Source organism: Ammospiza caudacuta, chromosome 4 (assembly GCF_027887145.1).
Source record: "Ammospiza caudacuta isolate bAmmCau1 chromosome 4, bAmmCau1.pri, whole genome shotgun sequence".
In the NCBI taxonomy this organism is placed as follows: Eukaryota; Metazoa; Chordata; class Aves; order Passeriformes; family Passerellidae; genus Ammospiza; species Ammospiza caudacuta.
The window spans coordinates 24,612,649-24,638,161 of NC_080596.1; the positions used below are offsets into that span (position 1 = coordinate 24,612,649).

General features: G+C 42.8%; 1 protein-coding gene across 2 annotated transcripts; it reads left to right on the plus strand.

Annotated features, from left to right (window-relative positions):
- The first annotated feature begins 1,761 nt into the window (after positions 1–1,761).
- On the plus strand, positions 1,762–23,881 carry KLHL8 (kelch like family member 8). Of its 2 annotated transcripts, none has more exons than XM_058803383.1 (11): positions 1,762–1,819; positions 3,417–3,511; positions 10,136–10,445; positions 13,372–13,920; positions 16,080–16,266; positions 16,925–17,068; positions 18,209–18,320; positions 19,951–20,119; positions 20,615–20,774; positions 21,750–21,951; positions 22,355–23,881. In XM_058803383.1, the coding sequence occupies exons 3-11, from the start codon at positions 10,245–10,247 to the stop codon at positions 22,476–22,478; spliced, it is 1,848 nt and encodes a 615-aa protein (XP_058659366.1). In that variant the 5' UTR covers positions 1,762–1,819; positions 3,417–3,511; positions 10,136–10,244; the 3' UTR covers positions 22,479–23,881. The 2 variants fall into 2 exon arrangements, with proteins under 2 accessions (XP_058659366.1, XP_058659365.1); XM_058803382.1 differs by lacking the exon at positions 1,762–1,819 and adding an exon at positions 2,547–2,715.
- The last annotated feature ends 1,632 nt before the right edge of the window (positions 23,882–25,513 follow it).

Consider the following 25,513-nt stretch of genomic DNA (forward strand, 5'->3'; position numbering starts at 1 on the left):
TGCATCGCTGAACAGGAATTTTCTGAGATTTATGCAAAACCTAAATGTGCTGGCTTGATCACAACTAGTGCAATTTTTTGATAAACACGTCACATAATCAATTCAGCTGTTTGCCACTGAATTTTCACTGCCTCTGGCCTTTATGGAATAAAAGGCACAGGGGTGTGGAATAACAACCCAAACCCATCAGATATATTTGAGATAATAACAATGATCCCCATATTTTCAGGGACAGTGTTCTGTCTCTTTGTCAAACAGACCACCTCAAACAGAAGTGTTATTTAGTTAGACATTTTTGCCTTTAAAGATTCCCAAATAGACGTGCATCTCCTCCTAAAAACGGTATATGTGTTCTCTGTGTGGAACTGCAAAGCTCCAGCAACTCATTCTCAGATAAATAGGGATTTATAAAACACCTTCCTGCCTTTCAGCAGAATTGTGTTAGATTCAGGAAAAAAGGAAATCCTAGAATTATTATGCACATTTGACATCCAGTGGGAGTCCAGCTTTCAGCTCTGCAGTATGGAATTGGGAAATCTATTGGGCTCTTAATCCATGGGGCTGGAGGTGACTGGCATTTTCACTTGGCAAGCTGTGCTTGCTTTTATGCAAGGAAGACTCCACACTCCCCAGGGCATCTATTTCTTTCTTAAGGTCTTTCTTTGGTTCTAACAGCATGCAAAATTTTCCTGGCCAATTCTTTTCAAGTTCTGAAGTCAAGCTTTGACCAAATGGGACCAAGGTTTACACTTATTACTCCACAGGCAGAGAAAGATACTACTAACAAAGAAACTAAATCAAACCAGGGGAAAAGTGTGTATTGGGGAAATGTATTCCTGTACTGGAGGGGCTGTATGTATCTCTCTGCATGATATGTATATAGATATAGATATATAGATATAGATATAATATACACTTGTAGAGACCAGAGCTGGTGGACAGGTGAAGAGGAAGGAGCTACTACAGCCTTTCCTTCTCTGTATAACATCCTTCTCTCACTGGACTCATGGAGAGCAGTTCCTTCAAAATCTGAAGCAGGATCACTCTGATCTTTTTATTAAAGAATCAAAGAATCACAGAACATGCTGATGTGGAAGGGACCCACAAGGATCATTGAGTCCAAATCTTGGCCCTGCACAGGACATCACCAAGAGTCACACCCTGCGCCTTACAGCATTGTCCAAATGCTTCTCGGAATCTGTCGGGCTTGGTGCTGTGACCAGTTTTCTGGGGAGCCTGTTCCAGTGCCCAAACACCCTGTGGGTGGGTTGACCAACCACCCCTTTTCCTGATATCCAACCTAAACCTCCCCTGACACAGCTTCAGGCTGTTTCCTCGGGTCCTGTCACTGGTCAGGAGAGTGAAGAGCTCAGTGTATGCCCCCTCGCTTCTCTTCCCGAGGAAGCTGTAACTGCAATGGGGTCTCTCCTCAGTTTCCTCTTTTCCAGGCTGAACACATCAAGTGACCTCAGCCACTCCTCACGGCTTCCCCTCAAGAAGGGGGTAGATTATTCCGGTGGAGATTGCACTAACTGGAGGGACAGGGACATGGTATTTCTCAGGAGCTGCTCTGCCTGTTTCTGTTTCCCGCTGAAGGGCAACCCTTTTTTGCGCCAAGAGCCGGGAAAGTCTATTCGCCACACACCCCACCGAGCGAAAAGACAGAACAGCCTTCCCCCGCGAATCTGAGGGGGCGGGAGCGCGGGAAGCGCCGCCAGGCTCCGGCCTTGCCCCCGCCCCTCGACGCATGCGCACGGGGCGCCCCCTGGCGGGCCGCGGGCGCTCCGCCGGACCCGCCGCGGCGGCACGGGCAGCGCAGGTGAGCGGGGCGGGCACCGGGCGGGTACCGCGGGGCTCACCCCGGCTCTCACCGCACGCCTCCCCTTCCCCCGCACCCGGAGGGCTCCATCCCACCCCGCACCCTTTCCCCGCCGTCCCACGCCGTCGTACCGCGCTCGTACCGCCATGGCGGCTCCCCCGCCCTTATGTAACGCGCGCCCTGCCCTCAGGTTCCTCTCAGTGTCCCGGGAGCGGGCTCGGCGTGGCGGGCGGTGTCGCGGTCTCCCCCTCCTCGCAGCAGCGCCGAGGGCTCCGGCCCCCGGGGCACTCCCGCTAGGGCGGGACGGCCCGGAGCCGTTCCGGGAGGGCCGCGGGACCGGCCCGGCTTCGTCCTCGCCCACGGGCATCGCCGCGATCGGGGCCAGGGAGCTGGAGCGAGCGCCGGTGTGCGGGGAATTAAGGTGGAATCGGTGCAAATGGTTACGAGGGCGGGACTGTGCTTGGAGAGTCCAGAGGCAGCGCCGTGGCCGGGCTCGGCATCAGGGGACTTGGGCTGCGGGGGCATTCACAGAGAGAGCCCCGGCAGCCGTACCATCCGAGAAGGAGATAAATTAAAGGAGTTAATTAAAAATTAACTGAGCCGGGATTCCCCGCGTTTCAGGCTGCTCCATGTGGAGACCGCAGCCAAAGGTAGTGCCTTAGACAGCCCACTATTGGCATTTTGTAAAGGATAAAGAGTAGTCACTTAGCTTAACGCTCAACAAATATTTTTGTTTAAAAAAAACCAAAAAAACAAACCAGCAAGAAATTGCCGATTGTTACTGGGGAGGGCCTCAGGAGTTCCTAGCTTCTCCTTCTTTCTCAAATAAATAAGAATTTAAGATGTCACAGCTCCCCCGGCCCTTGGAACTGCCTGCTGCTTGACTTCCTCCTTTGGTAGGTTCCCCTTTTCCATTTGCACTCAAGACAATTGCTTACTGGCCACTGGGAAGTGTATTTGTGTTTCCTCCTGTGCCTTAGTCATTCCTGTGTGACCTACACTTGTCAGAGTTACAAAACTCAGAGAAACCCGGCTTTCTGCAATGTTTGCAAAGGCTTCTGCAAGGATAATCTAGAAACAAATCACACTCTGGAGAAGTACCACAACAAGTAAAATAGCTCATCAAGTGTTGTCAGATTAAAACCACAACAGACGTGTCTCATATGTCTTTGCTGGAGGTGGAGGTTAAGTTGCAAAAGGTTCAGCCACCTTCAAGCAATGTAGTTTGAGGTTTTTGAGTTAGTTTGGGCTGAGTCCTCTGTAATCTCTGCAAACTCTTGTGCTGTGAAAGAAGTGTGACTGCATTGTACCTGGCAAGGTTGTGCATGGGGTTTCTGTGCAGTGTGCTCATAACCTCATTTATTTTTTTAATTGTTAGTGGAATGCCAGTAGCCTGGCATCCAGTTTTCTAGTTGGCTGTTTATTTGTAAAGGCAAATGTAATCAGTGTGGTCACACAAAGACAGGATCCTTGTGTAATGGCTGCCAGTAATTTGATGCAAGGCAGCGCAGCACCACCTTAGCCAGTGCTTTAGTTCTTCCCCAGCATGTTTCACCAAACAGATTTTTGTAATAATAATTTCCTACATTGGTTGCAGCATCTTGGGTTCTGAAGCTGTTTGTCTTGTATTACCTCTGCCACCTCTGGATTTCAGATTTGGAAGGAGCCTTGCAGCTCTGGGACAAAAGGAAGGTAATACTGCTTTATGGTTTGAGCTGTTTTTCTTGTGAATCTCAGCTCTAAATGAGAGCATGTGATGGTGGTTGGCAGCTGAGGCAGAGAGTCCTGGGAGGAAGGGACTGGTGTGTGCATGGGAAGTATTGTTTGGCTACATTTCTGGAATGCTCTAGTGGATACCATGCCTTGATTTACATGTTGAGGATAAAGTTGAATCATTAAAATCAAAAATCACAGACAAAAACTCTGGCTAGTTAAAGTTAGAAAGTTTATTATGCTGGGCAGGTGACATGGATGGGATCATTCCTGAAATGTGTGACCGCATCACACAACGAATTTTGCCTTCTGTTTATTTCCCAGAATAATACATAAGCATAACCCCAGCACCTCCCATCCCCACTTTGTATTAAAATGAGGTTATTAGTGCTTCATGTGTGTGCATTTCTTCTCTTGAATTGGGTCAGTGGTCCCAAGGATGAAGTCCAGAAGGTCTTCATCAGGGCTCTGTGGCCCTCTGGCATGATCCAAGGGCCCTGCTTCGTGATGGATTAACACAGAGTCCAGGTGCTGGGCATTGTTCTACTGGTTTCAGTATGTTCCATAATGGTTCGCCTGCTCCACTTCCTTCTGTAAATAAGCTCTAATAACTAGCTTTAGCTTAAGCATCTAATAATCATTAACTTATCATTAGTGTATCTAACTTCAGTATGAATTGGTTCTAACCCTCAGCTAGAATCTTAAATTTTTAAAATCATAATTCAAAGGAAGCTGCCAAATGACTTAGAAATAATTTTACTCTCTGTTAATACTTCCTGGGAATGGCTGAACTAAATGCTGCTGTGGAGACTATTAAACTATTTTAATACGGTCTATCATAGTGCCTCCCCTTGGTAAGGGACTGTTGTGTTCTTGTGAATGCAGTAGGCTAGTTAAGTTTTGTATCTATCCATCAGCACTTCACTGTGCTCCCACTGCACTGGTTTTCAGTGGTTTTTATTTTGTGGTCTACTTTTCAGGACTTCCAAAATTTACATTGTGTAAATAATCCTTGCCTTAGTTACCCCTGTATCTGCAAAGCAGAGTCCTGCTTTGCTGTTTTGTGACTTGTGAGCGATTTTGCTGGTTGTTCACAAGTAAAAGTGAAGCATAAATAAATCATGGCATATGAGGGTTTTGTTTGTTTTTTTATTATGCAAAACTGAACAAAATTGTCAACCTGTCATTCTGTAAATCCCCAGAGACAGGTGGCCTTTCTGGTGTTTCATGGAAGCTGGGATTAAACCTCAGGAGAACTTTACTGAGCACTGAATCAAAGCGAGCTGGGAAGAAGCTGTCTCAAAACAGCATGAAGAGACTGCCAGGAAGAATTATTTCCAAAATAAATTTTATCTATGTTTTTCATGCTATACAAAACACCTTTTTTGTTGCATTTTTCCAAGGAAGGGCAGTCCTCATTCACAGCTTGTGTGTCTGCAGCACTGATGGGATTTTCATTATACAAACTTATGAGAGATGGTGCTAGCTGTACCCATTTCACTGTTGCTGACCAGTCTGTGTGAAACAAAAGTAAAACAAAACAATAATGTCACTTTTTGCTGCAAAGAACCTTTGAAATGCTGAAAGGATTTAGAAACTGTAAATTAGTGTTGTCTAAGAAACTTTTCTATGTGTTTCTACAAAAGCAATCCTGGTGGTTTTAAAGAAGCTAAACCAGTTAGATGGGTGGTTTCTGACTTGTTTTTTCTTTCTTAAATAACTTTCTGCTGAAAAGTGCAGTAGGCTTAGGGTTGTAATACAGTGTGTAATTTGAATGTTCCCATGTTTTCCAGCCTTGTCTAATTTGACCTAATTAGCGTGGGCATCTGAACAGTTTTGCATAATGTTTCCGCACAATCTTTAATAGAATTAAAGATGAGAAGGGAGAATGGGAGAGAACTGAGGATTTTGTACACTATTTTATCATTACCAGCTTTTCCCCCTCCGTGTTCCTTCTCGATGGTGCAGCAGTGGCCAGCCTGGGCAGTGAAACAGCTGCAGGCACAGTCCCTGCCAAAGCTGCTGCTTGTCTGCAGTTTGCACTGCAGCTGCCTCCTGCCCTTCCCACCTCTCTCCCTCCCTAAAGGGTCTTCCTTAGCTCTGCCAGCTGTCCTCCCTCCAAACATTCAAGTTTTCTTAGCCCAACACAAGACAACAACTCAAATTTCTCTGTTAGCTGAATTAAACTGGAGGAGATCTTGTTGCTGCCTCTGCTGTTCTGATTTTGTGGGCAGCAGTGAGAGCATTTCCTTACCCACAGAGACTCACCAGGCTCTATGTTAGACAAGTTAGTTTTACACAGCCACACATACAAAGGGAAATTTCTTGTTTCCTTCAATTAAACTGCCTTTTTGGTTTTTGAGGGAGGCTCACCACCCTTCTTTGCACAGATGGTGATGTGATTTTAGTTCATCTTGGGGGTAAGTAGTCAAAATTACATACAGGATATTTGGGGAAACTTCATCTGTATCTTTATTTTTCCTGCACTTCTGCCACCTTTTTTCCAGCTTCTGTACCACTGATCATAAGCACTGTTGGATTTACAGGAATCATAATACCTCTTATCTGAACACTGCCTAGTTTTTGTTGCAGCAGCAGTCATGGTTTTGCTTGTTTTATATCAGTGAAGTACCTTCCTCCCGTGTGTCAGACAAAGAATAAGGATGATCCCTTCTTTCTGGGACACTGCCTCTGGAGGTGCTCCACAGGGAAAAGGAGGCCATGTACTCCACTGTCTAGCTTGTGTGAGAAATAGCTACTCCCTTCTCCTGGTTTAGGAAGGTTTAATCAACCTTATCAAAAATACAACAAAAGACTGAATAGAGAAAAAAGGTTACGACGCCAGGAGCAAAAGATTTTCTCTGCCGTGTGCTCAGCCCCCTCACAAGGGAGGTTTCCCCTTTTTAACCCTTTAACCCCTCTTGAAGTTCTGTCCATCAACCCCTTCTTCACTGTCCAGTGGTGAAGATCTCTTCCTCAAATCCTGATTGGAGGTCAGGTGTCACCATAGCGACAAGCCAGCCCTGCCAGATGTCCCAAATCCAGCTGTCCCTTGATAACCACGTGAGGGGGTAAAATATAGCTATAAATCTATAAAACCTTTTAACCTGTATACATGATATTTGCCCATTAATTGTGAGAGTCAGTCATTGCATTACTCATCTATCACAATTGGCTCGTCCACCAGGATTCCTGGGATTTAATTTCATAATGGGGGAAAACAGAGTGATGTTATTCCTCTCCTATCACTGCCTAATGTTTTAAATTCTTTTTGCTTCAAAATGGAGGTATTTTATCTCTACTGAACACAAGTACTCAATGTGACTTGAAAAGTTTTACACTTCAGTTTAAGATTTAGCTAGAATGTCTGAATCAAAATCATGTCACTTTCAGATGTTACTGAATTCAGATGTTATCTGAATTAGAGCAGTTGTAAGATAGCTTTTTGTGCTCTGACCTCCCATCCTTTCTTGCTTTTATAAGTTTGAGGAACAGCTAGGAGGAGATCCTCAGTCCCTTGCCTGAGGGCCAGCACTCAGACTTTGGGGTCTGGAACAGCTTGAGAATAGCAGACATCATCAGTACTCCTAAATATTTAACTTGAACAAGAAAATTGCTGACTGGCTCTCAGCAAATGATGGTGAGCTGTAAAGATGTGTGGGATTTGCTTGTTTTGTTTGTTTTTCTTTTTTATTCAGACAGCTACTTCTTCATGGAAAGTGTCAAGTAGCTGTTCACAAGGATTGATAGATGATGTTATGAATGAGGCACTTACTTTAGTTCCCTTGGAGTCAGTCACTTGCTGTGATGGTCACTTATGCCCTTAATGTCATCAAAATATGTATACAGAAGACTTAATTGTCAAGGTGAAAAAGGGGACGTGTTTTAGAAGTTCTGAATGGCCAAGACAGTGTTTTGTTCTAGAAAGGAAAGACTCTGTGTGTGTATGTGTGGCATTCACCCAGGATGAAACTAACCTCAAGTAGTTGGATGTTATTGTTGAATTACTGTTGGTTTGGGGAGTAAATCTATAAAAGCTCATCTCTTAGTTTGTGGAGTTGAAATATACTAACCTTCATAATTTTGGTGCGATTTTCAGATTTTCAGAATTTAGTATCTTGAGTCAAGTGCTACTAAAATTAATTTCTTTTTTGTTTGAAATCTGAGAACAGAAAAGGCTTATGGCTAAAGATGAGCCCAAGCCAGTATTTTCTTTCAAATGAAGTATGGCTACAGCTGGTACTTTCTATAGCAGAGATTTGTTTAAACACTCAAATTGTGAGCTTCTGTAATTAAGACCAGTGGAAGATTTGGGGACAGATGTCTAAAAAGATTTGCATGACCTAGGTGTGTGACAGAAACAAGATACTGAATTGGTGACTTGGGGGAAGAATAAAAATTTACCTGCCACCAAGTCTCATTAGAAAAAAGCTGCAGTATGTCAGTCAATTGCTGTCTGAACATTTCTGAAGGTTATATTACACTTGTTAATTTTTAACATGTTGCAGAAACTTCTTTTTACCTGAGGAACAGTAACTGACTTGTTCTCATGTTCCCATACACACATTTGATATCATAATACTGGGCACTCTCTCATAGATGTGATTTTCTTATCTATGGCTGTGTGCCTGAGTAAAGCCATTGGTTTCCTCTAGGGTAATTTCTAGTTTCTTCCCCTATGATATCAAGTGGGTACTTAGTATGTATCAAATATATAAATCCAAGTATGCACTGAAGTTCTTTTCTTACAGGCAAGAGCTCAGAGCATCTCCAAGACCTTTTTTTGCTATGAGTATGAGATATGGATGAAGAGCATTGCTTAAAATCGGTTATGTCTGGCTTTTGTACTGTTGCTTAGTTCATTTGTAGCACAAAAAATTCACCCCAACAGCACTGTTTTTTTTCTTAAGGCTCATGGGTTTTATGTTGGTGTTTACAGTGGCATATCCAGAATAGGTGAAATGTGCACATCAGCCTTTTTTACCTTGAGACACAGAACAGGTGAAAAAAGTCTGCATGCAGCTGCAGTTAAAGCAGGAAGGTAAATGTAGCATTTATGTCAGATGGAAAAACCTCATGGCTTGAGAGCTGTGAACTCTCATTTAGCAGTCTGGCAGTTCTGTCTGACAGCAGTGTCTTCAGTCACTGTAGCAATGGTTGGATGTGAGTGAGCAGGGAGTGGTGAAGCAAAAGTGTCCATCAAAGACCAAAATGAGTTCCCTACAAGTGTTGGCTAGAGGTGCTGTATTTTACCTACATTATAGTGTTGAATGAATAATGATGCCTTTCAGCATCTCTGTACAGCATTTCAACGTCAGTCTTTTCCCTCTTGTTTGTTTGTGTTAATTTTTATAACCTCAGGAGATTGTGTCTGAAGCTCTGTGTCAGCTTCAGATCTCAGTGCTGTGGTGACCTCTTTGAAGGGCATTTTAAACATGAGTACCAGTCATGGAGAATTAATTTGAGAACCAAAATATCACAATGAACTAGAAAAATGCCTTAGTAATTTGTCAAATCTGGTATAATGAAGCTAAGTTTTCAGCAGAAAAAAGTATTCGTTGCTATAAAATGTGTAAAGATCCCATGACCAATAATATCTTTGAGCTAATTTGTAGTTTTGGAAGAAGTAAGGTCTTTCTCTTAAATATCTTTTAAAGGAAGAATACTTACCTCACTTAAAGCACCACAGGCAAATATTGCATGTTTGATCTCACTTGAACCTGCCTGGCCCAGTGCAGCCACCAGCTCTGTCCCCACACAGGATGCTGCTAGCAGCGACCCTGTGACCTACAGCAGGAGCAAGTGCAGTTGCCTCAGGTCACTTCCTGCCTTTTCTCCAGTACTGATGCATGAAGAGCTATAAATTTAGTAAGAGACATGGACACTTCCAAAATCTCCCAAAGGAAAATCAGTTCTGCTCCCAGACATGTGACTTAATTTTTTATTGCAGAAGAATTTTTTGTTCTTTTGGCCAGTCCACATCCTCCAACACCAGAGTCCATGAGCAGAAATCCCTGAATTATAGCAGTCAGCTCTTAGCATAGAATGAAGAATGAATGCATCATAAATTACTAGGAAGCCATGAAACCAAAGGTGGCTTATGAAAGACAGGGAGAGTTACTTTTTACACAGGCAGGTGGTCATAGGACAAATGGGAGCAGTTCCAATGAAAAGAGGAGAGATTTAGATTAGACGTTAGGCAGAAGTTTTTGCTGTGAGGGTGGTGACACTGGAAAATGTTTCCAAAAACACTGCAGATACCCCATCCCTGAAGGGTTCAAGGCCAGGGTGGATGGGGCTCTGAGCAACCTGGTCTAATGGAAGGTTGGAACTGTATAATCTTTTAAGTTCCTTTCCAACCCAAACAATTGTATGATTCTGTGGTACGTATTTACCTTTTTTTTTTCATGTCTTTATCAAGAAATGTGGACAACAAGTGCATAAATAATGGCTTTTCCTAAAGGTGCCTACATAGGATTCCTAGCTGTGGGTCTCTTTTTTGGTCCCTTCACCTCTAACCTTCCCCAAGATCATAGGTAGTATAATAATGTAATTGAAGTGTTACGTGCTAGCATTACCTAATGTCTCGTTTTCTTTTTTTAGGTGTGTTTTTGAACAGGAAGATGAACAGAACTGAAATTTAGGACCCAACTCCTGATGAGCTGGACTTTATCTTGGCAGGAGTTTTTGGAGACTGATGCAGTGACAGCCAATGGCTTCAGAATCCATGGTTCCTGAGCAGTCAAAACAACAGCTGATAAAGGGAAAAAGGCGGCAGCAGCAGCAGCAAACTCAGCCTTCCATCAGTGATGAGGATGTCTTCGTGTTTGAGGCCAAGGAGGCTTGGAAGGATTTTCACAGCTCTCTTCTTCACTTCTTTGAAGCTGGAGAGCTCTGTGATGTTACACTGAAGGTGATACTTGCCACATATCCTTTGCATGTATCAGTCTGAAGATTCAGCTGCAGATAAGTGTGTTGGGAGTTGGCTGTGAATATTGGCAAGGGTGTGGAAACCACAGAATACCTCTTGAATCTGAGACATTTCTAGAGATTCTAGAGGTTTTTTCCTTATTTAGGAAGTTTACAGCTGAAATGAAAACACCTAAAATATTGATAATCTGAGAGTGGAAGTACATGACTTTGAGTTTATCCAACTTGCCTTCTCAGAAGTTCCCACAGTTGGTCGCTATTTACTGTGCAGTTCCAGCCACTTGTAGCCTCTTTCTTCTCAATATACTTTCATCCCCAGTTTTAGCTCCATGTCTGCATTTTGTGTTGTTTTGCTAGATTCTTCTCAGCAAACAGGATTTCTGGAACAAATCTAACTTCCATCATTCTTCAAAGAAAGAAGGAAAAAAACCCCCAGATGGTTGTGTTCTGCAGCTGATCAAAGAGTAAAGAAAGAGAGGGGATGAAGCAAATTTTATGATTCTTTCATAGCATTGCTTTAAGGCATTATTTGTTAACACAGCTGTATATTACTTATATCTTGATTACAATAAACTTGTATTTAGCATACATAGAAGTGGGTGCCAGCACCTTTGAATATTGAGTATTGCTTAGCTAAACAACTTACTAGTTCAAGATAATTATTTAAGGAATGAAGCACAGTTCCTAAACCAAGAACAAATGACAGATACCTTTAGGAGAAATTGTTAGCCTGCTACTTAGACTGTTAGATATGAACAGGGATAATCTTTGACAGATGCTTGTCCCTGGTGTTACCAACCCTCCTCATCCCTTTTCTTGTTGACCTCATTCTTACCTTCCTTCCTTTCCACCTACTCTTGCAGAAAAAAAAGGCAGAAAGTCTTATTTTATAAGTATAGTTCAATGTATATTCCTGCTATGGAAACTTGCCTTGGAAAAAACACTTTACAGGGGCTGCAGTTTAACTTTCCCTAAGGTAGGCTTGTATTAATGTTCACCTGAATGATCTGTGTGGAGCTATTTTGGTAACTTAAGAATGTTGGATGACATGACTTGGCTTCCAGTGAAGGCCAGAGCAACCTGTGGACATACATCTTACTGTATGGCTTCCCAAATGAGGGATTTCCAAGTAACTGTGACCTATGTACTTGAATTAGAATTTTCAGGGGGGCGCAGTTTTTCTTCCTGTAGTGCTCAGGTCTCACTCATGTTGTAAGAATCATCAGATCTCTACTGAACTTTCTGCTTTTGTGTGTGACCTGAGTTAGTGAGCAATTCTAGCGTTGCTTTTGTCAGACCAATTATTGTTTTAACTGCTGCTCTTAAAATATGATAGTAACTGGAGGGGAACTCTGATTTCCAGATAGCAAGAACATGCTATATAAGGTCTCCCTGCCCATGGCAGGGGGTAGAATGAGATAACCTTTAAGGTCTCTTCCAACCCAAACCATTCTGTAATTTAAAATTAAGCAGATTTGGGTAACATAGTAAAGCCACTGAATTCAAAAGCAAGGTTTAGAGTGTGGGATGATGGGCAGAATTAAAGTGTCTGAAGGTAAGAATGGCCTCAGACCTTTCCCTGGTACAGCAGACCACTAGTAGCATCTTTCCGTATCAATGTGGTAGTTAGTTGGAGTGCTGATGGTGTAACAGTGATAAGCTGTGAGAGCACTCAGGAAGACTCCCTCTGCTCCAAAAGTTAAATTCTGGAATTTCACCTACTCTCCTGCTGCTGTCATATGAACAGTCTTAGAAGGCTGTTAGAAGGTGAAGAGTGGCAGATGAATACCATCTGCTTTTCTCCTGGTGGTTTGCTTTTTGTTCATTTTGTCGGTCTGAATTGTTCTTTCTGGGATGATCTCACACTGAAGAATCCATCTTTTCCTCTTTTTTAATCTGCGTACTCTTTCTTGTGTGTTTGCTTTCTGTAGTCAGCTCACTGCTCACCAGATAGGTTACACTTGTGTTGATCATACTCTTTAAAAAGCTAAGAGCAAGTGAGCATTGAATCACAGCTAGAAAAAAAACAAAAATATCCTTTATAATTTAGTATCTTTTCTCAAATGCACAACAGCTGTCTGTAATGCCTTCATCTGAAAGTGAACATGAAATTTGAGTCTGTCAGGGAAACTGGTTGCTTATGTCAGCCAGGTATCCCTTTATGTTAGTGCAGAGTGACAAAGAAAGCACTCCTGGAACACATATAAGAAGTAGATTGTTCATTTCTTTTCAATACTTAGATTCTTTTTTAATGTAGTGGAATTATAGAATTTTGTACACAAACAGCTTATTTTACTTTTTCTGATCAGAATTTTGAGAAATACCTTTTCTTTATGGGGAGTACACTGTCTTTTGTGGGTAAACATTCTAAAAATATTGAAGTGATTGGTAACTTGTAGTCACCCCTGAAATGGCTGTTATTCCATGCTATTCCTGTGTTTTTACATGAATTTGCTTCTGTAAACATCAGTTCTTCAACAGTAGTTGAAGTCCAGAAGTCCAGAAATCTAAATTTAGTAGTCTAAAAATGTCCCTTTCTAATTTGACCCCCTTAAAGTCTCTAAGTACATATAAAATAAGTGTCTAGCAGTCTCCTCCTGTCCCCAAGATGCATCTAGAATATTTCTAAGGATATTTCATGAGGCTTTTAAAGGAAGGCAAGTTCAGTGCATCACTGCTATTGCTTACCTGTGTTACTGCTTTGCTCTGCTGTCATGGCCAAGCTACAGCTTAGAATTTCTTGGGATACTTGGATGTAATGTCAGAAATACAGCACAAATTGGGTTAATTTGAGTGGACAAAATACATAGAGTCCAGAATTCTTATTTCAGTTTCACTGTTCCTGCTTTCACAGCCAAAACTGATGTTCCAGTAAAGTATTGAGGGTTTTTTGTTCTTTTCTCTTTCAGGTTGGTTCAAAGCTAATCTCCTGCCACAAACTGGTGCTGGCTTGCGTTATCCCGTACTTCCGAGCCATGTTTCTTTCGGAAATGGCTGAAGCCAAGCAGAAGCTGATTGAGATCAGGGACTTTGACGGCGATGCCATCGAGGACCTGGTGAAGTTCGCGTACTCCTCGCGGCTCACGCTGACGGTGGACAACGTGCAGCCCCTGCTGTATGCTGCCTGCATCCTGCAGGTAGAGCTGGTGGCCAAGGCCTGCTGTGAGTACATGAAGCTGCACTTCCACCCCTCCAACTGCCTGGCAGTCAGGGCGTTTGCCGAGAGCCACAACCGTGTCGACCTGATGAACATGGCCGATCAGTTTGCTTGTGAACATTTCACAGAAGTGATGGAGTGCGAGGACTTTGTGAGTGTGTCACCACAGCACCTCCATAAACTCCTGTCCTCCAGTGACCTGAATATTGAAAATGAAAAGCAAGTTTACAGTGCTGCTATCAAGTGGCTGCTGGCCAATCCACAGCATCATGCTACGTGGCTGGATGAGATCCTTGCACAGGTAGGGCAGACCGAGGTACCAAGTCCCTGTCTCATCACTGGTTTAGTTGTGTAATCACCTTTTTGTACTTGGGTAGATCTCAAGGTGAAAAATGCTCTTAGGTTTTGGTGCCTTGTCCGGTATTCAGAGTTGGGAATTGACAGTGGAAGCAAGTTAGAGTTCTTGAATACAGGAGGGAAGTGATATTCTCCTGTTTCTGTAGGGAGAAGAGTACTCAGTTTATGCTCATGGCTGGGAGGTGGGGAACCAACAAAAAGCTACATCTGTGGTTGAGCAGAAATGTTTTATACTGACACAAAACAGAGAGAATATAAATCCATCACTTCACTTGGCTTGCCACTCCTACAGCCTGATATGCTCGCTGTCCTTGCTGTTATGTATTTGTACTTAAGAAAGGAGGCAAAGCTGTTGCGCTTTCTTACATGGCTGGGAAAGGAAACTAAGAGAGATGTGTCACATCAAGTTGTGTCACAGTATTTGAGACAGATGTGGAGAGCCTGCACTGGGAAGAATTTGCATACCATGTGCTGCAAAACATTCCATGTGTCTCAACAGGTAGGATTGGCTGGGCAGTTTTAGTTGTCACTGAACTCTAACTTGATTATTTTGCATTTGGCTGAATTGATAATATTGGCATTATGTGAGTAAGGAGAGGTCCCCTGAGATGCTGCTGTCATTGTCTTCATGAATCATTTTTCACATTTCCTAGGAAAAGATCACAATGGTCTATTAGCTGTCTTCCAAAAACCTTCAGTTTCATCTAGACTAGCATGAGGTTTTTGGTACAAAACCCCCTTCTTTATTATGCTATACTTAAACTTACAGGCAATATAATTAAAGATTTTTTAACAGAAATTTATATTTATTGCCCACTTATGCTAGCAGATGAGATTAACAGTTGTATTCTGTTGATGGAAAGCAGAGACTAGATTCAAGCAAAGAAAAAGTAAAACCCTTCTTGTAAATATGGGCTGTTTCCAGAGCATATGGAGACATTGGTTAACTTGGACATTACTGCCAGCAGAAGACATGCCTGGGCTTCTAGACAGTGATTATCTATGTCATATTCAGCCTTATGGGTTTCAGTGTTATAATGAGGTTCTGAATTTAACAGCCTGGAGTTCTTACCATGTCACTAACCTCAGGAGCCTGTCAGCAGGGCTACAGTGGTGCTTTAAAGTAGCCTCAAATAAGCTGGGCCAAAATAAAGGAAAAAGTGGGACTGAAAGCAAGGAGGTGAGGAAGAACGGGTAGAGACACATGCTTGCTTCAAGACAAAGATTCTTGTCAGTGCTATAACAGCCCCATCCTGCTGCTCTGAGAAGCACTGGAGGTACTGGACATCTGCACCATTGCTGTTGAGCCAACTGAGAGCTGCTTGACAGTGTTGACTCCAAACCTTAGGAGGTCAGGTGGAGATTTGCTTCCGTTCCCCCCACTAACATCTGTCCCACCTTTGCCTCTGATTGTACTTTGTATTCTGCACTGTTTGTCTTAAAAAGAAGGATGAAAGGTTTGCTAAAATAAATGGCAGGAAGGATTTAGAGAAGGAAACAATTACTACTTTTTTAAAGTAATATTTATTACTCTCAATTATTACTCTCTCAATATTTACTGCTTTTTTTTAAGCGTGAAGTCTGCCAAGTCTGCTTTAAAGAAAGGTGTTACTGGACTAGCAATACCTCCTTTATAGACACTTAGTTCATGGTGACTGTTTCCTTTTTGACTTGCCACCCAAAGAAAATGAGCCATTTTCCAATGAACAAGCCCTCTTATAGTGGCATGGCAGTGAGCTGAAGATTCATACCCAACAGCAGACTAATCTGACAGAGCCCGGGTAAAGCTGCAGGTGCTGCCTGCATCACACTGGGCGGGTGCAGGTGCACCATGGGCAGCAGCTCGTCTCTTTCCTCAGCACAGCTGGGCCAAGGGACACTTCTCCAGTGTGGCTGAAATGCTAATGGTTGTAGCAAATATTATCACTAGAAAGAACTGTTCATATCACTGTTGTGTGGAGCAACTCTGAGAGCTGCTGTCCTTATTGAGAAGTGTGGGGCTGCCGACCGGCTCACTCCGGAGTTGCCGGCTGCTGCATGTGCAGCACTGCATGGTGACAGCAGCTCAGCCATTTTCTCCAACTGTGTTCATTTTTATGTCAGGTACGGCTGCCTCTCTTGCCCATTTCTTTCCTTATGGGTGTTGTGGCAAAGGAAGAGATTGTCAAGCAGAATCTAAAATGTAGGGATTTGCTGGATGAAGCAAGGAACTACCATCTTCACCTGAGCAGCAGGGCAGTGCCTGACTTTGAGTACTCCATTCGCACAACACCAAGGAAGCAGACTGCTGGTAATTAAATGTGTGTCTGGTTACCCAGTAGGGAGTGGTGTGGAGAAAAAGCAGCACATCTGTGCAGGTGTCTTGATATCAAAGCAGGTTTAGCTTGATATCGAGGGTTGTTAATGACTTAATGCAAAATTGGCAAAGCCATTATGTACCTCTTCAGAACTTTAGCAGTCATTTTCTTTCTTTATCTGGATTAGCTCTATCTTTGTTAAAGCTAGAGCTGTTATGTATGTTATATGTATGTTATGACCAGGCAATCTGTTCAAAGCTGTACTGAAAACAGTGGACAGTAATCTTTTGGTGTTGAAGGTTGAGCTAACTAATTTTGGCTAACCAACACCAAAAGTGAGTGATGAATATTGACTGCAGATCATAATTTCTATATCATTATATTTAATAAACAATTTACCTCCTTAAGCCAAACCACAAAAAGCATATTTAAAATAGGCATTGTTTTTACAAGAGCATAGATAGCTAATTGCCATAGCAGTATGTCAAGCAAAGGCCAAAATCCAGTACCCAGTTATGAAGGGCAATGACTGTGCTCCTTGAAGTGAAATACAGCTTCCCCCAAACTACATAATTTCAGTTTGCTCTGCTGTACAATTGTTTTTGCCCATCCTCCTGCTAGTTCTCTGTAAGTCTGTTTTGTGTTCTCCAGGTGTGCTGTTCTGTGTCGGAGGCAGAGGTGGATCAGGTGACCCCTTCCGCAGCATTGAGTGTTACTCCATCAGTAAGAACAGCTGGTTCTTCGGCCCTGAAATGAACAGCCGGAGGAGGCATGTGGGTGTGATCTCTGTGGGAGGTCAGTAACCCTATTCAAGCAACCCCAGGCAAAAGGGACTTGTTTGCTCCTTTTGCAGAGTTGGTGCTTTTTACTAGCTGTACAAGAAGCAGACTAACTGTTTAATTGTTGGATAGTCTTCAGTTTAGTAAAGCTACTCCCCCTTTGAAAGAATGTTTGGTCCAGAGCCAATCTGAGACTGTGCTTATGGAAAAAACATTACTGGGAACTGACAGAGTAGGGCTGTTCAGACTTGGGAAGAGACCTTATTGTGGCCTTTCTGTACTTTACAGTCTTTTTAGTGGGGTTTCTTGTAATAGGACAAGAGGTAATGGTTTTAAACTAAGAGAGCGTAGATTTGAACTAGATATCAAGCAGAAGTTTTTTACAGTGAGGTTGGTGAAAACCTGGAACAGGTTGCCCAGAGAGGTGGTGAATGTCCCATCTCTGGAAGTGCTCAGGGTCAGACTGGATAGTGCTATAAGCAATCTGAAAATGAAAATGTCCCTGTTCCTTGCAGAGGGGCTGGACTAGGTGACCTTTAAAGATTCCTCCCAGCCCAACTGAGCTGTATATAGCTTCTGGCCTTAAATAGGTGATTTTTAAAATCCATTTATAAAGGAATTGCCTTACACAGCAGTCGCCCAGAATTTGCTAGTACTCATACTAGCTCCCTTCCTACTTAAATCCGTCCTGGAAGGTTACTAAGACCAGGTAAGCTAGGTCTTCCAAGAACAGACCTAGCTTCATTTTTGGGTCTCCATCTTCTGAAAACAGATCTGTGCAGTCCAGAGCAGCTTAGCACCAATAATGCAGCTTTCTCTTGTACTTAGCAACCCCTCTGTTGCTGCAGCAGAACAGAGATAATTTTTCTTCATATGAAATCTGGAGAGACTGGTACATGTGTCCAAACTGATTCGACCTGCAGTACTTAAATTATGGGAAGGTTTTTTGTTTACATCATCTCAAGCTTTGTATAAAAGTTCTCATTGGAATAGATTCCTGGTTATAAATATAGCATATAAAACTCTGATACTGAAAACATTTTAAAACTTGAACCTTTATTTGACCTCTTGGTCTCCACATAGGCAGGGATATTATATAAATGAAACTGAGATGTTGCCAAGCAATGTCTGTTTTAAAAGATGTCTGTGTGTTCAGGTAAAGTCTACGCAGTAGGTGGACATGATGGAAATGAACACTTAGGAAGCATGGAAGTATTTGATCCTCTCACAAACAAGTGGATGATGAAGGCATCAATGAACACAAAGAGGTACATGTGTCCCACACTCCAAGTCCTAGTCTGTGGTGTACCATTTCTTGCTGATGCTGAAAAACATCCTGTCTGTCCTGCTTTTTTTTGGTGTTTCCAAACTGTTCCATTTCTAGGAATTTCTTTCCCCTATTTTGGAGCTTTATGCTATGAATGTATCACCCTTCTGTTCTTTTTTTGGAGGAGCTGGCTTCTGGACCAGGGACATCTTCTGCTCCAGCTGTGCTTACATTCTGGTGTCCAGGGCCTTTCTGCTGTGCCCAGTAAACAACTTGGAACTGATGAACTGGTTCTGTGCAGTTTTTGCTCTTTTTAGAAATGAGTGAGATAACTGCCAGCATAACATAAGAAGTGAAATACTGCACAGTGAAAATGAAAAAAGTTAAATACTACAGCAGGAAAAAAAGCTGCCTATGTTTTTCACACAAAAGGCCAGAAACGTGCAATCTGAAAGTCAGACTTTGAGGACTGTTTTTTGTCTTGACATTTAAGTTTCTTATAAGGAGTTACTGGACTCACAGATCTGTATTTTTTTTCCTGCGGTTATTGAAATCAGTGTCCCTAATTCTGCATTCTATTGTGTTGTTTTTTGTTTTTCAAAGCATCACGTGCAAGTAGGAGTGAAATAATAAGTATGGCTTAAGTCTGAAAGCTATTTGTAGCTGTGACCTAGTTAAAGTAGAAGGCCCAGACTCCTAGAAGTGGCTTGCTCTACTTCTTCCATCCTGTCTCCACCCCAGGGCATAATCTCAGCAACAATCAGCCCTAGATTTCTGTGACATTTATTATTGAGTACCCAGGTAAATGAAAGGGCTGCTGTGCCTTGGCTACCTCCCAGCTCCACTCCTCCCATTCATGGAAGGCTTGGAATACTTAGTAGAGAAAAATGCCACCATGAAGCGGTGTCAAGTGGTGTCTGTGTTACCTGCTGAGGCAAAAGGTAAGGCCAGGATATTGCCACAGTGTTTGTTCTGTAGAAGGATTGTGCCTTCCTTGCTCCTGCCTCAGTATCTCTGAACCTTCCCTCTTTAATGAGACAACAGTGTTGTCAGTAACATGGTAGTTCACCTCACTTGGTGGTTGAAGCAGAAACTTAATGCTTTTATTCTAGACCTACTTTCAGTTTTATAATACTGATTGTAGTCTAATTGTTAGAAACAAATCTGACAACCATCTTAGCACTCAATTAAAAACCACCAGAATGGAAGAAACCAGAATTAAATCTTGCTAGAGTTCAGCTATTTAATATCCAGCACAGGTTTACCTTTTAATGTGTATTAGTATCACCCCCAATCATTCTCAAATGGTAGCAGCCAGCTATAGCAACAAAGTTTAACCCAGAAGGTTTTGGTTCATCTTCAGATTTAATAAAATAGAGAAATCATGTCTAAGACATTGCCATGTATCCAAATATGTGAGCAGAGGATTTGGCCTTAGAGTTGACATTCAGTGAAAAGGACACCTGTGTGCAGGGCCAGCAACATGATTTTCTATAAATGTCACTTTTAAAATTTCCATTGCTCTTTTCCCCCTGGTTTGAAGCAGGTGCCGTTCATGCACCATAGCAGTGGCTGTGTGGCTCCCTCTGGCTGAGGCCTTGCACTGAGGCGTTGCTGCTGTGCTTTCCTAGGAGAGGCATCGCCCTGGCGTCCCTGGGCGGCCCCATTTATGCCATTGGGGGCCTGGATGACAACACGTGCTTCGGCGACGTGGAGCGCTACGACATCGACTCGGACCGCTGGAGCACCGTGGCCTCCATGAACACTCCCCGCGGGGGCGTCGGCTCCGTGGCGCTGGTGGTGAGTCACTGCTGCTTCTCAAAGCTGCATCACCAGGCAGAGCACAAGGTCTGAAACTAAATGCAGCTGGTGGGTGTGAGCACTTCTAGTCATCAAAATCCTGTGCAAAAAGTGAGGATACTTGAGATAATACTTACAGCAAATTGAACTGTTTCAGCAGTTTTTGAGGTACTGGGAGGAGTACTGTTCTAATGATATGGATAGTGCTTCCTATCTCACTCAGCTGACAGGATTGTCACGGTCATTATGTTTAAAGGTACCAAATGCATGCTCTACTTTAATCCCCCCCATGCTCTGAAAAATAGCTGCAACACTACAAAACTGTTGCACTTCTTTCATTGGAAGAGATAGAATTTATGTTAGATAATTAAACCTGTTGTTGGAATTCTTAAATGAAATTAATATACCACATTTTCATATATTTTTAACACTGCTTATGAAAAGCTGAGTAAAGGCAACTACATCACAAATAATCTTTGTACAACTGTTTTCCAGAACCATGTTTACGCCGTGGGTGGCAATGATGGTGTAGCATCTCTTTCCAGTGTGGAGAAATATGATCCCCACTTGGATAAGTGGATGGAAGTAAAAGAGATGGGTCAGCGAAGGGCTGGGAACGGTGTCAGTGAGCTCCATGGCTGCTTGTATGTTGTGGGTGAGTAGGGATGTGGCATTTTGTAGTGCTGCTGCTGCTGCTGCCAAGTGCTTGGCTTTGCAAGAGGCTGTTGTTGCTAGAGGAACTGGGAACAGATAGAGCTGACCTGTACTTGGTGTTCTTGGGCAGGAGAAGAATGCAAGCACAACCAGGTCATGCTTAAACGAAGGTACATTAGCAAGGAAATGAAAAGCAGCTCCTAACCCACATTTCAGGAGGCCTGATCTGTTCAGGACAGTAGATCTTTATTAGAAAATCCTCTCAAGACTCACTATTCTTGAGTTTTCTTTTAGGAAATGATTCTTGAGTTCATGTGCTTTCAAACATAACTCCAGTTGTGATCTGAGTGTAGACAGCAGTAGCTTTTTTTGCACTTACTCCACAGCTTCTTGTCTTGTGTGCTGGCTTGTATTTACCTGGTTTCCTGAGAGGAAGATGCCAAGCAGGTGTGCCACAGTGATAGTTTAAAAAACTCTGACTTGTGTATTATTGTAAGTGTTTAAATAGAATTTGAACAAAATGCTTCTCTTGACAGTTTCCCCAGCAAGAGGAATGCATCACTTAGTCTTATATGAAATTTTTTCTCCTACTCAAATATTTGCCAATGCTGTAATTTGAGAACTGCTAGAGTGTGTTTTGCATAAAGTAAAATAAGTTTGAGACCATCCTTTTACTGGTGTTAGGTTTCTTTCACTTCCAGTTGGGAAGCTGTTTTATTATAAATATGATGAATTCAGAGGGAAAAATAATAAAATTAGAATCCTTGCTACTTGAGTAGAAGAAAGTTATTGCTCAGCTGATGCTTGAGCAGTGAGAAGAGCGTGAGCTGTTAGATTAATTTGTAGGAGCTTGTAAAGTTCTGGTAAGGAGAGTGCTGGACAGGGCCCCCAAATGCTGAGAATGACCTGATAATGCCAGTTTTGGATATTCCCTGCACAGCAGTGCCAGAAGCTGACCTGTGGTGGTTGTTTGCAGGTGGGTTTGATGACAACTCGCCCCTGAGCTCGGTGGAGCGGTTTGACCCTCGCTGTAACAAATGGGAATACGTGGCAGAGCTCACAACTCCAAGGGGTGGTGTTGGCATAGCAACACTGATGGGAAAAATTTTTGCAGTTGGAGGTCATAATGGCAACGTGTACCTGAATACAGTGGAAGCATTTGATCCCATAGTGAACAGGTAATTTCAAATGTTTTGTTTGTCCTAATAAGACAAGGAAATCTGCCTGTATGAAAACATAGCAGTATAGAAGCAGTGTGCTGGAGGAGCCTTGCTGTTGTTTCCTGGTAATAACTGAGTCATATCCATGGATATCAATGCAGGACTGCTGCTTATATCACATGGGCAGTCTTGTAAATATTTAAGCACCTCCTCCTCCTCTGCTCCTCTCTAATCCTTGTTGTCGCCCTTTCATTCATTAACAATCTATATTCTTGTACTTGTTTCAGTCTCATTTTGCACTAAATGGGGTGCATTTTTGTGCAGAGCGAAGAGCTGGGCAGTGTAATAGAATTTCAGGCACAGAAAATACTTTCAGGTTGCTCATAAAGGGCAGGAACTTACTTTTCTTTTTCCCCTGCAGGTGGGAGCTCGTGGGCTCGGTGTCGCACTGCAGGGCAGGGGCAGGCGTGGCCGTGTGCTCCTGTCTCAGCAGCCAGATCCGGGACGTGGGCCAGGGATCCAGCAACGTTGTGGATTGCATGTGAGCTCTGCCATCTCCTCCAAATTCCAAAGGAATGCTGCAAGGGAGGCACCACAGAGCTTCTAAACACTGTGTTTTGTATGGTAGGTTGAGGAATAAATCCAGTACATTTTCTTTGTGAAAATGGTATTTTCTGCAACTGTAAAGCTTTTGGTGGCTTTCCATCAATAGTGATACAGAAAAGCCTGTGCAAACATGGAATAAAAGTGTGACCCACAAGAAGAAACCTGGAAGAACTGCAATCATCCCATTTCTGAGAAGCTACAATTTCAAAATCATTTGAGGCAGCTGTTGCAAGGACTCAATATTGAGCTGTAAATCAGGCATGTGGTAAGGAGAGCAGCAGCAGCTACTGCTACATGTTCTCTGGAGGACATTTCATTTAACTTATTTTCTGGAATGAAGTCTTAAATGTTTCCCCGTTGTACAAGAGCTTTGTAACAGAAGGTGTCTCTAGTTTTAGAGGTAATGACACCTCTGATGTACCCTGAGATAATTGAGGCAGAGAAGTTCACTGCTTATCTCCAAAGGGAATGCTGGCACCAGTGAAAATTACAGGGATTCTGTCTGAAAACTGTCTTTCAAAGTACTTTCTCAAATAATAAACTTATTAGAAAGCTGGAAAGATTCTTGACCTGAGTTTAGCCACTGGAATACTGCCATTCTCTAGTCTTCCATAAAATTGGTACTTACTACCCCCTTTCCAAAGGAGAGTTTCTGGTGGGGGGTCCTGAAGTAACCAGTATAATTTGTCCTATTTTGAGAGGATAGTGTGTAAAAATGTAGGCTTCAGTGGTGTTTTGAATCACCATTTTTATGGAAAATGGAAATGTATAATAAAATTTGTGGGTATTCTGTAAAACTTTTTAAGTGCAACACTGGAAGACTCGACTGATTTCAGTATCCAGTAGCAACTCTGGTAACATTTTTTTTTTAGTTACTTGCTCTTTTAAGGGAGCAGATAAATAACCTCAAAACCTTAAATGAATCAAAGAGAGTCAGCAAGAAAGATAATTGGGAATAAACCAGTACTTCCATCAAAAATTGAGATAGCAGCATAACAGCCCTGCATACAAAGATGTCTTGTTACACCATTACAAACCCTGAATCCCAAGTGAAGTCCTGCAGGAAAGACTGCAGATTCCTGTTCCTGCATCACCTTGAACAGACCAACAACTGACAATCCTTTGTGACCAAAGTTTCACAATTGCCAGGTTGTTCCAAATGCCCAGGAAGAGCAGTAAACTTCTCTGTATTCAGGACCTGGAGGAAGCAGGACAGCCAGAGTGAGGAGGCACAGTTGTGTTTTTCTGCTAAGTTACCATCATTTGGCTTTCCTGCCCAAAATAGCTTTGCACTTTGGTGTACTTTTTGCACCCAAAGGGAATGGTACTGTAAATAATGAAATATTGCAATAAAACATTTTTACTTCAAAGCACCTCATTTGTTGTATGTCTGTAGCATGCTGGTGCTGAGAAACAGCATTGAGTATTCTTTGGTTTCTGCAGTGAGCATTTCTCTACAGGAAGCTTCTTTGAGCAGAGAGAATCCTGCACTACCGCCATGGGCTGCACCACGCTGCTGCCCTCCTCACAAGGATGTGGTTCTCCTTGTGGCTCTTCACCTGACTCTGATGTGTGAAAAGGAGGAATAAAAGTTCCCTCTCTGGGACCAAATGGATGTCCTGGCTAACGTAAGCCCTGAGTTTACCAAATGGCCCTGACTGTGTAGTGGTTTTGCATGGGAGGCACTCAAAGAAGTGATGCAAAGAGAAAGCTGATACACCTGATACACTCATGTGAAAAATGAAAAATCATAGGAAATCTCTTCTTTTCTGGTTGAAAAGAGGTAACAGTGGCTGGGCTGGGTGCCCCTGCTGCAGGCCCGGCCCCCTTCTAAACCAAAACCACTCTGCTGTGAAACCAGGTAGCCTGGCAGTGCAGGTTGCCAGCTGATGCACTTCTCTTCTTGGTAGGGAAGTGTGGCACCCGTGGGTGCAGCCTGTGGGTGACACATGCATGTGAACCACACTGAGCACATGGCAGGCACCAAAGGGAGAAGCAGCAGGGAAATCAGGTAACAGCAAAAGCTCTGGGATTCTCTGCCGTGTGGGAAGAGCTGGAAGTCACATGGTGCTAGCTCTGAACAGGATCCTAAAACAGGCATCTCATTTGTATTTCAATGTACACCCCCGCCCCAACACTCTTGTCAGGGCTCTGGAGGTGTATCCCTAAGGACTGGCAAGAAAACTGCAAAGCAGGTTTATAAGGAACAGCCTGTTCCCAGAACAGTGGTGTCCCACATTGTTGATCTTGGATGGCACCACAGCTAAATAAATACATTTTGTGCAGAGCTGGTTTTAGAATCGCTATTGCTGGAAGTGTGCTAATGACGACAAAGTATAACAAGAAATAAAAATACAGAGTTACTGTGGTGACAAACTGCAGGGACCTACCTGCACATAAAGCTGTTGTGATTTGACACCTGTCCTGGCAAGGGACCATGATGACAAAAGAATTTCCCCTCCATTCCATGCTGAGGGACAGAGCAGCCATGCAGTGGTAGAAGGCCCTACCCCCCACACCTTATTTATGTTCAAAGGGGGTTGGGGTCCATGTGGTTTTACTATCCCAGCTTCAAATACTATTTAATTCTCCTCTTTCCCTATGGAATTGCATTCCTAATAGAGCCATTCGGACAGCAAACCTCTTTGCTTTTGATATCCTGCTAAAATACTCAGCTAAGAACAGAAGGTTTTAAAAGGCAAAGCATATGATACTTGTATTTTTTAAAATACAAACCAAATACATGTGTCCACTTCTATCAGAAAGACTGCAGACTTCCCTCCTGTGGGAACACCGGCTGTGTGACAGTGGTCACAGGGGTCCGAGGATGAGGGAAGAGATGAGGATCTGACTCCATGTTTCAGAAGGCTTGATTTATTATTTTATATATATTATATTAAAACTATACTAAAAGAATAGAAGAAAGGATTTCATCAGAAGGCTGGCTAAGAATAGCAAAAGAAGGAATTAATAA

What these genes read in the sequence shown, in the direction of transcription:
- KLHL8 (XM_058803383.1), top strand. Translation starts at nt 10,245, where the DNA reads ATGGCTTCAGAATCCATGGTTCCTGAGCAGTCAAAACAACAGCTGATA. An exon ending in TGGATGAGATCCTTGCACAG is followed by an intron (nt 13,921 to 16,079) that starts GTAGGGCAGACC and finishes TTTTTATGTCAG; the next exon opens with GTACGGCTGCCTCTCTTGCC. An exon ending in GCATCAATGAACACAAAGAG is followed by an intron (nt 18,321 to 19,950) that starts GTACATGTGTCC and finishes GTGCTTTCCTAG; the next exon opens with GAGAGGCATCGCCCTGGCGT.